This window comes from Populus nigra, chromosome 7 (genome assembly GCF_951802175.1).
Source record: "Populus nigra chromosome 7, ddPopNigr1.1, whole genome shotgun sequence".
Taxonomy (NCBI): domain Eukaryota; kingdom Viridiplantae; phylum Streptophyta; class Magnoliopsida; order Malpighiales; family Salicaceae; genus Populus; species Populus nigra.
Window position 1 is genome coordinate 5,748,104 of NC_084858.1, and position 11,840 is coordinate 5,759,943.

General features: G+C 31.8%; 1 protein-coding gene across 1 annotated transcript; it reads right to left on the minus strand.

Annotated features, from left to right (window-relative positions):
* Positions 1–9,666: 9,666 nt before the first annotated feature.
* LOC133699974 (auxin-responsive protein SAUR50-like) lies at positions 9,667–10,422 on the minus strand. Its single transcript, XM_062123523.1, has one exon. It carries the CDS (start codon positions 10,354–10,356, stop codon positions 9,919–9,921), a length of 438 nt encoding a protein of 145 aa, XP_061979507.1. The 5' UTR covers positions 10,357–10,422; the 3' UTR covers positions 9,667–9,918.
* Between the last annotated feature and the right edge of the window lie 1,418 nt (positions 10,423–11,840).

Genomic DNA, 11,840 nt, shown 5'->3' on the forward strand with positions numbered 1-11,840 from the left:
AACAAACCACCACATTACAATTACTTAAGGGTGTTCGGTTGTTTATGTTTTGCTAACACAATCACACACAACAGAGGAAAATTTCAACCACGAGCCACGAAATGCATTTTTCTTGGCTACCCTCCACACATTAAAGGATACACACAACAAGAGGGAATTGATTTCTTTGACACTTTCTCTCCTGTTGTAAAGATCACAATAGTTAGAGTTCTTCTCACAATTGTTGTCGTCAATAATTGGCATTTACATCAACTTGATGTGGAAAATGGTGACTTACATGAGGAAGTATATATGTAATTACCACCTGGTTACTCCAATCCAAATGATCCTCGAGTCTGCAAGCTCAAAAGGAGCATATATGGTCTAAAACAAGCTTCAAGACAATGGTTTTCCAAGCTATCCACATCTCTATTACACTTCAGATTTCTACAAGCAAAATCAGATTCTAGCCTCTTCATCAGGAAATCTACCAACGACTTTATTGCAGTGTTAATCTATATTGATGATGTACTCATCGCTTCCAACACTCTTACAGCACTCAACAAAGTCAAACAGTACCTTTGCACGACCTTCCCTATCAAAGATTTAGGAAACCTAAAGTACTTTCTTGGCATTGAGGTAGCTAGATCTGCCAAAGGAATTGTTCTTTGCCAAAGAAAATATGCCTTAGATATACTTGCAGATAGTGATTTTTTTGGAGCTAAACTAGTCAGTTTTCCAATGGAATCTACACTGAAACTCAGTACCCATGATGCTAGCCTTTCCTTGTCCGATCCTGCATCTTATCGTAGACTAATTGACAGACTTCTCTATCTCACACTCACATGCCCAGACTTATCATATGCCATCCAAACTCTTAGCCAATTCATGTCCAACCCGCATACAATGCATCTGCAAGCTGCAGGGAGAGTTCTTTGATATCTTAAAGCAACAACAGGTTAAAGATTACTTCTCAAAGCTTATTCTACTTTTCATTTAAAAGCTTATTATGACAGTGATTGGGGAGGTTGCATTGATACTAGAAGAAGTGTAACTGGATATCTGGTTTTTCTTGGAGATTCACTCATCTCTTGGAAATCAAAGAAACAACCTATTGTAAGTAAGTCCTCAGCAGAAGCTGAATATCGGGCTTTGGCGACTACATCTTGTGAAATTCAATGGCTGACTTATTTATTGGCAGATTTCCACATACCTCACTCTCAGCCTGCTTTGCTATACACAGACAGCAAACCGGCCTCAGAAATCGCCTCTAACCCAGTCCATCATGAATGCACCAAACATACACAACTTGATTGTCATCTTATACGCGAAAAACTCCAAGAAGGACTACTTAACATCATTCACATTCCTTCTAGTTTTCAATTAGCTGACGCACTCACCAAACCACTTGGTTATCACACACTTAATCCTATCATTGGCAAAATGGGAATGGTGAATATTCATTCCCATCTTAAGGAGGGATATTGAAATCTAGAACAAACTATCAATACACATAAGGAACATATGAAACCTTCCAAGATTGCAGAGAAAGCCACGCATGCAGAAGAATCAACATCCACAGAAGACTAAAAAGACTGGCCATTCTGTCATTTCTCATATAAATTGTAATTGTAGTTATAACTGATACATATTAAGTTAGTTAAAAAGAAGTTAGTTAGAATATGTGTATATATATGTATTCATGTACTCTAAGAAAAGCAAGAAAATAAAAGGAAGTAAATACTGCATGCTGATTCCAGACTTTCTAAACGTATAATTCTTCTTCTTTCTCTACTTCTGCATTATTCAACATTTCTTCTGCAGCAAATTCTTCACCATATATAGCCTGCGTACAAAACTGAAATCGACTGATAAACCTATTAATTTAAATTAGATATAAGAAATTCTTGTTTCTCAAAGAAATATCTCAAACTACAATATTTTCAACAATAATAATAATTATCGCAACTGAAATCATGGCAAAATTAGAAAATAGATAAATGAATAAAGAGTCGTCATTAACTTTATTATAACTAGAAATTTTAACTAGTCTTTAAAAAATTTTAAATAAAGAATTAGTTATATTAAAAGGAAGACACATTACCCTAAAATATCATAACTAAGATAACTTACTTCTATGTTATGCTAATGTACCTATCGATAGGGATGTTCACGGTTCGGTTCGGTTCGGTTTTTTAGATCAAAAACCGGTTCAAACCGGTTTGGCTCGGTTTTTTTGGTTTGGCTCGGTTTTGGCTCGGTTTTTTCGGTTTGGCTCAGTTTTTTCTGGTTTTTTTTCGGTTCTGGTTTGGTTCGGTTTGGTTTTTCCGGTTCCAGAATTAAAAAATCGAACCCGAACTGGTTGGTTTTTTCAAAATTTTAATCGGTTTAATCGGTTTTTTTTCACAGTTCGGTTTTTTCGGTTATTTTTTTCCGGTTTTCTCGGTTTAATCGGTTTTTTGGTTTTTTTGAACACCCCTACCTATCGATCAAGTCTTTCTGCTTGTTTTCCTAAACTCAACATGGGTTGTTTTAAGAAGTAATTTGGAATCAAAACCTAGTATGAAAGCTCAATTATCACTTCTTGAAATAGGAGCATTGAACCCGAGAAGATGATGAATATGAAAATTGGCTTTAAAGCCAATTTTCTTCATTATGCTCCAAATTATGCTAGTGAATCATCACTAACTCTCAATGGATCTTTTGGGGTCATGTTGACTCGGTCCAAATTGTTCAACAATAAAAAATAATTATGATAAAAATCATAAATAAATAATTTTTAAAATTACATAAAAATAAAATAAAAATCTATTTCTAAATCCAAGTAATAGAATAAAATAAAGGATAAATAAAAAAACAAAAAATAAATTTGGTAGTTTTTTTTTTTTGAAATAATGTAGTCACCTCTAGGGTAACTCCATTGGTAGGTCGGTTTACTATATGATCTAAAAGGTAAGTAAGAGGGTATTGCTCTAAAGCACCTTTGACTTACGAATCTAATTCCTTGAAAACTAATTTTTATTTTTTTATATAAAAAACAATTTAAAGCATTTTTATAAAAGAAAATCCTTAATTTATTAGAAAAAAACATTTTATTTTTAAAAGGAGGATATTAGGAAATAAAAGAAAAAATTCACAAGATCCTTTAGTTTTCAATTCCAACAAGGGGGATTGAATTCTCCTTATCACTCTATGCACATGAAACTCCATAACAATTATAAATCCTTAAGAGTATCCACGCATCGGGCATGAATTTAATCTCCATATGCTCATTTATGTTTTTTTATTATTATTGTCCATTATTACAAAGTTTACAACAACAAAAATAAAGCATACAAAAGAAAATGATTATATAAAAAAAATAGGATCAAAATTGACCTTCATATAGCTAAATGTTGGTAGCACTTGAAAAGCTTGGCTTGAAAGGAACATGCTTCTCACGTGCTTTATATAAGAAAAACCAAAACGAACATAGATAACGAGAGCAACAAAAATCTTCTCCCACAAGTTATTAGAAACTATCTAAATTTAATCATGATTTGTGGGTATATATTGAAGAATATATACCCAAAAATATTCTAAAAATATATGTATAATTATGTAATTGCCTAGAATAGGTTATTTGTTACCTAGTTTAGATATGATTGTATCATTATTATTCGCATATAGTTACGGCAAAGATTGTAGGAGAGATTGTGGGCAAGATATGATTTCTTTGCTTCACGTACTCCATATATAGTTTGTACAATTCCGAAGTTTGAATACAAGACAATATTATTACTCTTAAATTTTTTTCATGGTATTAGAGCTTTAGTTTCTATGTCCCTATTATGCACTGTGATTTATTTCTTGACAGTTTGTTTTGTTCTTGTCATGGAAAACCACTCAAAGAATACTATATATATAGGCTTAAAAGTCCCTCTTTTAACAAATGATTTTGGTGATACCAACACCTTACAAAGATTGAGTTCATCATTATTAAATGAATTCAATTATCTTTTTTGATCAAGAGTTGTTACTATTGCCCTTGGTAAGATCTAAACTAGATTTTATAAACAGTTCTACTAGTCATCCAAATATGGATGATCTAGAATATGAAGTATGGTTGTTTAAAAACCAATTAGTTATGTCCTGAATCCTCAACTCAAATAAGCGGAATCTTGTTGAGATTTTTAGCTATTTGGAGTCTTCATTGGATCTTTGGAATGTCATTCGTAACATGTATGGCAATCAAAACAATTCTAGTAGGATATTTCAAATCCATCACGATATCACAAGTTTAAATCGGGATGAAAGACCTTTTGTTTAGCTATTGGATAGCCTGAAAAGCTTGTGAAATAAACTAGAGATGTATCACCCACACATTATTGATGTGGTTGTATTATGAAAAAAAAACTAATGAGGATCAATTTTTTCAGTTGTTGGCAAGTCTTAGCCTAGATTTTGAAGACCTACGAAGTCACATCCTGATGAATCCAGAACTATCATCTTTGCAATCAGTCTGCACTACCATTTAACGTGAAAAAACACGTAGGAAAGTAATGACCTATGATGTTAATCCTATAGTCTTTGATGCTTATGTTTATCAAGCTAAAACGATGTTATATGATATTAATCTCGGACCTTCTGATCGAGGTCAATCGAGACCATTCTCTGATTCCAAGTCCTACAAAGGGAAATGGTCTGATTTAAATTGTCAATATTGTCACAATCTTGGACATCTCGTAAATCTTTGTTGGCTTCTTCATCTATAAATTAAGCCCAAGTTTGCTAAGAATTAAAAGGGACATCAAAGACAAGTCAATAATCATAAACCATACCTTGCTAATCATTCCACCAAGAGCTTCTCAATTAATCCTACAGTGTTGATAACTAACTTTGCAAACTACCTGCAAGACAAGCATGGTTAAAGAAAATTGCATGATGAAGCTACTAGTCAAGAACAGAAGCAGTTGGTTTCCCTTCTCAGTCATTTTGTTGAATTCTTAGTTGAAGCAAACCCTAAAAATAATCAATGTATTCTGATTGTTTTTATGACTGCATTAAAACTTGTAAATTTGCATGATCTTTGGTAATTAATTATGGTGTCATGGATCACATGTCAAACAAATTAAGTAACATTCATGATTTTAAATGATTCTTCACTCTCACTTTTGTATCATTAGCTAATGGGAAAACATGAAAATATCAAAACACCACCATGAACCAGTTAATTACACAAAATACTCGTGTGAAATTATCAAAATACCCCTAAAAGCAAAGTTTATTTTTTGTCTTTTAATTTTAAGGTTAAAAACGTGCTTTCATTGAAGATGGATCATGGAAAAACCATAAACACCTCTGCCTAGCAGCTCAACAAATGTTTTATCTCAAGAGCAAAAAGATATTTTTACGTTCAAGAAGCTTGTGAAAAGTCAAGAAAACCCTTAATCAACATTTATAAATTTTGTTTACTCTAAGGATAAAAGGGTATTTTGACTGCATAAAAAAAATTTACTATATAAAAAATGTAAAGAATGCATATACCCTCAAATAATTTTTTGATGACTAATGAGCTAATAGAAAAGACTAACAAACCTCAGCTTCAGACTTAAGTTTTTTCCACTCAAGGGTAAAATAATAATTTTACTAATAGCAATTCACGGTAAATTATGAGTAATGGAACTTCTAGGTCTTTTAACATTTCTTTTAATATTTAATATTATTATTCTATTTTTTAGATATTGTTAGCGTTTGTTTTACATTAAAAATGGAAAATATAAAATCGTATGTGTAATGGTAGTTTTATATTAAAACATAATAATATTCTTTTTTAAATGGAATCTAGCAAAAATAGGTCGTGGTAAACTATTATAAATTATAAAGAATTAAACGACATTAACATCAAAACTATAAATAGTGGGTTGTAATATTAAAAATTTAGAGCACGAAAGTATAATCAAATTGTATGTCCTGATTTAAAAAAAAAAAAATTTGATAGATGAAAGTTGATCCAAACACGTCCTTACCATGAAAAAAACTGTAGTTTTATATAATAATTTTCAAGAACCACTGTATACTTTATAAAAGAAAATTAGGGGGGAGAAAAATTGAAGACTTGGAAATCTTAAAACGGAAGAAAAAACCTTGGTCCCAAAAGCAAGTTGTTCTAGCAACATCATTATCATGGAGTTGAGGATATTCTCATTCCACTTTTAACCAAAAACATCCCGTGCAATTTCTGAGGCCAGGAGTAAAGACTGTACAAAAGATAAGGACAATATTGTCTTATTACGCAAAAAGTACGAACCTGTACTGGTGGTGCCTGTGCCTCCTTTTACATTAAATTTCTTTTTCTTTTTTAGTGAGGGCATGATAATATCACCTCTCGCACATTAATTAAAATAACTGAAGGGGGGAATCTGAAAACGACACTCGAAATTGTGATGCGAGCTTTGTGGGTTGGTCAGATATTGCTTTTGGGTAGCCTGTGTGTTACTGTTTCTGGGGCTGAGAAGCATGTGATTATTGCCCCACACATGGGCCCGTTGGAAAGCTAGTGGAGCATAAGAATTGTGCCCACTTGGCATGGCAGGCCCATGTTATACTTACAGAGCAATGCTTTGCCGTCAATACATTTATACACATGCACGTGATTACAAGAGCAGAGCTCAGTTTTTTCTTTTTCTTTTTCTTTTTCTTTTTTATTTATGACTTGCATATAACATCACATATATTATTTTAGGTTAATTTAAAAAATTTATTCCAATTGCTTGATTGTTTATAGATCTAGAATTGTAATCATGTATATCAATTACATTGTAATCCTTAATTTCTAAAACTTATTTATAATCAAATCACACTTGATTAATCATTTCAATTCAATTTTTGACCAATAATTATTATGTGTATGAATCAATAGGTTCTCTAATAAGTTGTTCCAAATATAAATTACAATCTTTTTATTGCTATTTGTTTTATTTTAAATAATTTATGATTTTGCTTTTAATTTTATCTATTAGATTTGATTTTTATTTTTTTAATATATTATTTTACATGGGAGTAAAATACTGAAAAATATTCTCCAACTCTTTTTTAATAACACCATTAAATATCAAGAAATAATTCATTTTCTAATAATTCACTTCTCTTCAAAATCACTTAAAAAAAACCACTGCCGGAGGCTAGACAAGAAAGGTCCTTCAAACCCAACGCGGGCATATGGCTAGCAAAGTTCAGACTATAACTAAAGAAACAGTCCGGATTCTTTGGGCTTATGGGCTCCATATATTCTAACCCTTCATCGAACTAATTCGACCCTCAAAAACCATCTACTACGAGGCCTGAGCATTGAGCAATGCTTGTTTGGTTGGACGCTGTGTTGTTTGTGGGGCTCCTTGCATATGCACTCTGCCTAAATTAAGCTGGGCAAAACTTGATCACTCTGCCTCAATTTTTGAAGACCACTTCGCTTAGACATGAAAAAAATAAGTTAACTTATTGATTTTTTTAATGCTTCTTAAAACAAAGATGAAAATTGAAAATAATACCAATCAATTCAATTTTCTTTTTTGTTTTTGTACAAAAGAGACTCAAATCCAGATCCTTTTAATAGGAATACATGAAAATTGGTTTTCATAAGCAATTTATAATCAGCGCATTGAAATGGTAAAACATCATTCACACCCAAGCCAAGCCAAGCTAGAAGTATTCGGAATTTTTTAAAGTGTGTTTTTAATTCAAAATATATTAAAATAATTTTTTTATTTTTTAAAATATATTTTTAGCATTAATATATCAAAATAATCCAAAAATATACCGAAAGAAATAATTTAAAACTAAGTAAACACTTAAAAACTCATAATACATCCATAACCACGATCCGAGACACCTTCAAAACCCCAAAATAAGCCCTGCCGTATGAAATATGGTCGACAACAAGCGTCAATAATTACATATTTCGTGTACACTTTCCTTTCCCCTTAAGCTAGGCATGGATTGCTTCCATACAGCCGTATTTGATCATGATGTCCAGAATAATTCTCTTCGTTAATACGATTCCCTTGCCTAATCTTTTTGTAACAATATGATTGGTCTATCGTTTGACAAAACGGACCAAGATGAAGGTATGAAAGACTAGGGGGCTAGGGCAGCCCTTAACTTCTAGTTCCATACTGGGACAGCGTCACCTGGACAGAGGTCAGCAGCTCTCTTTGTATAATAATACATCTTTCATAGCCCTCAAGCTCCATTGATGAACACTACAATTGGTCTGTGGAGAACCTTGTCATTTTCGTTAGTTTTGATCTATCAAGAAGCATTTACACGGCAATCATACTAAACTTTCAGACGGTTTTGGATATTAATTGCAAAGGCAAACTATTATCACTACTCTAATCATTCAACATCATTTTAATTTTAAAATAATTAAAATTCTCAACTTAAATTCGACTTAGCCATGGATTAATGCTGAAGGGGATGTTTAAAAGTATACTGGCAGTTGTTTTTTCAAGTGTTTTTGAGTTAAAATTACATCAAAATAATATTTTTATTTTTTAAAATTTATTTTTAACATTAGCACATCAAAACCTTTTAAAGATATAAAAAAATAATTTTAAATAAATAAATAAATTTTGACCAGTTTTTATTTGGATCGCACTCCCAAATGAAGGTGAAGTTCCTAAGCAATTAGATTTAGGCTTAGTTGCAAAATACTAGTAAAAAATATAAAGGATTAGAACAGGCTACAAGTTCATTGAAGAAATTTCTCGAGTGATTCGGTTCATTGGGATGTTTCTTACACAACGAGCCCAACCAACTTTTTTCTTTTCTCTCAAATCATATCATGTCCTTTTTTTGATAATGTTGAATCTATTATATGTCTATTCGACCAATCAAATCATAACTTTTCTAATTTGTATTGATATTTTAAAAGCTATTTTGAATGCACGGCGTTTATGTTTTTTCATTGTTTTGATACGCTGATGTCAAAAATAATTTTTATTAAAAAAATATTATTTTAATATATTTTCAAGTAAAAAACACGTTGAAAAGCAACAATTACCACACTCTTAAACATTACTAGAAAAGGAAGAACAAAGGGTGATTTATCAAATTTGATGCATGTTTACATTTCTATGTAATAATGTTTTTTATTTGAGAAACATCTAAATTTGGTTGATAAGTTGGCTTATATTAAATCTAAAAGTAATTTCCGAAATTAAAATTTATAATAAATACATTAATCTAACTAGAAACGATTTGTTCATAATTCGAGAGATTTAGTTTGTAATAAAAGAATACCATTAAAACCAACAAAGCAAAAGGAAATATGATGCGATGTTACATTAAATTGGGGCTCTGGGACGTTAAGCTTATGATGGAATTTGATGTGGAGGGGGCCAAATAACATGAACTGGTAGAGCCCCATATGACATGATGACAAAGCACCGGCGCCACCCTATACTTTTGCCTTTTCATAAATACCCACCTTATCCTGACAAACAAAAAGAAGCATATTCTATTCTTGTTGAAAACAAGAATTTTTAAAAAAAAAATTGAATTTTTTTTAAAAAATAAAACTATTTTTTTAATATTTTTAAACCATTTTAATATCAAAAATAAATTATTATATATTCATTAATTATGGAATTGATCGAATACAAATTTTGCCATATTCTTTTCAATAATTAGTCCAAAGAGTCATGATTTACACTTATATTAATAATAATTCTATAAAAAAAATATGATTACAATAATAATTCTCCATCCCATTTTTTGTTTAACCCGGGATGACTCGGTTAATAAAAAAACCAACCCTTCCTTGCCATCTCCAATAAATGAAAAAAGAAAAAGAAAAAAACAAACACACACACACTGCCTCCCTCAAAATAATAGTTTAAAAATTACCGATACTGTTAGTCTACTTGACTCATTGACTCACCGAGTCAACCCGAACCGCTAACCATGAAGCAACGGTCTTGATTCACCCAAAAGCTTAATATTTTTCCTCATGCCCACGTGGCAGCATCTCTTAAGATCCTCAAGATTGAAAAAACGACCCATTTTGCTGGGGTCGGATCTCGATACGACCCGGAGAATCTCTTCAAAGACAGCCTCGTCGCATGGGATAGCTAACGGCCCAGCGGTTTTGAAACCGTACATTTCCTCGGCTTCCACGAGCAAGTTTTTGAAAATGGGATGGTTAAGGTACGTCGCACGTACAACAAACCTCTTGCAGCTGGCTCCAACACAGACTGCCACGTGGCCCGCTGGGACATCAGATGGTGCAGCGGTGCGTGAACTCGTTGCTCCTCCAGTCACTCTTGCCTTCCTCCGCCACCGTTTAAGCATTTGCTGGATTCTTACAATGTGCCGGATTTTGTTGCACTTGGACATATTTTCCCGGAAAGGGAGAGGAAGTGTGGGAAAGCGAGAGGAAGTGAGAGAGTGGGGAGCGTTAGAATAAAACGCAAGGTAAGGGTGGATAAAAGTGATGCGGGTGTTTATAAGGATGTTGAGTTAGAGAAATGGGCTAGGTTTTGGAGATAATTACGAGATTGTGTGTGTTGTCGATACCATGTGAAGGGCAGACCACTAACATTAGATTACTTTACTCTCTTTTTATTATTTTTTTTATCATATGCTTTAGATTCCTTATAAATGTGCATGTTAATGGACTTTAGGAAAAAGGATTAAAATCATGATAAGACACCGTGGATATATTTCGGGCCCATAATTGGTAAAAACTCGAGAAATGTATCTTTCTAGAGAAAAGTGTGATGCTCCATGCCAACATCTAGGAGAAGACAAGGTATGAACATCTTGGAGATGGTGGAAACCTGAAGTTAGCATAGAATTTCCGACCATACCTTCAATGCATTTAAATGGGGTTTTGAAAAATTTAAAGATTCCGAATTACATCTCTAATAAGGCATCCCCCTTTTGACAAGAATTAATGTTGCTTTTGAATTTACACTTGTCATATACAAAGCATCGTTAGGTTTAAATCAATTTTTAGATCAAGACTTAAATCATTATCTTAGTTTATACTTTATTATTGTTTTTTTATTGGATTCCTGAAAAAAAATTATACATCTAAATCCGATGGTGCCTTGTAAAAACACTTGAAAATTTGACCCATTACATAACTATTATTAGTGAGCATGAGAGATTTTTCAATAATTTGTTATTCCAGCTGATTTTTTATTTTATTTTTTTGAAAGACAGTTTAGGATCTCTATTTAGTGTTTATAACTGAGAGAATTAATAATTTGAGCTTATTCTAAAAATTATTTTTTCAGTCACTTTAATTAATTAACATGAGGATTAACCAATACGAGTTTTAGTCTAATGAATTCATATATGGCTATCCGTGTATCATTTTGATAATATTAATATGGTATAACAAGCAATTTTTTTTTTTAACTTGATGATAAAAGACATCCTATATTATTTTGAGACTAGTTAGGTGGTCCGTGTTGTGCCATGAATTAATTTTTTTTCATAAAAAAAAAACTAATATTCAAAAGTGTTGAGTCTGTTTACAAATGTGGACCCAAGAGCATTGGATCTTGTTGCAACACCAGGCCTAAGAACCTTAGGTCTACTTGCAACGCCAAATCCAAAATGTTTGGTATAGAAGCAATATATGACCCAAGAGTAATATTTGTAATATTAATTATAATACTAATACTAATATTTATAATAGAAATAATAATATTTTCAATATTACTAATAATATTAAACTTGTCTGATCAAAGTCCTTATAGTTTTTAATCCTTTCAAATCAAATTTATAATTTTTTTCAATAGTAATAATATATTATTTCAAATTTAATAATAATAATAATAATAATAATAATAATAATTCTTATTATTATT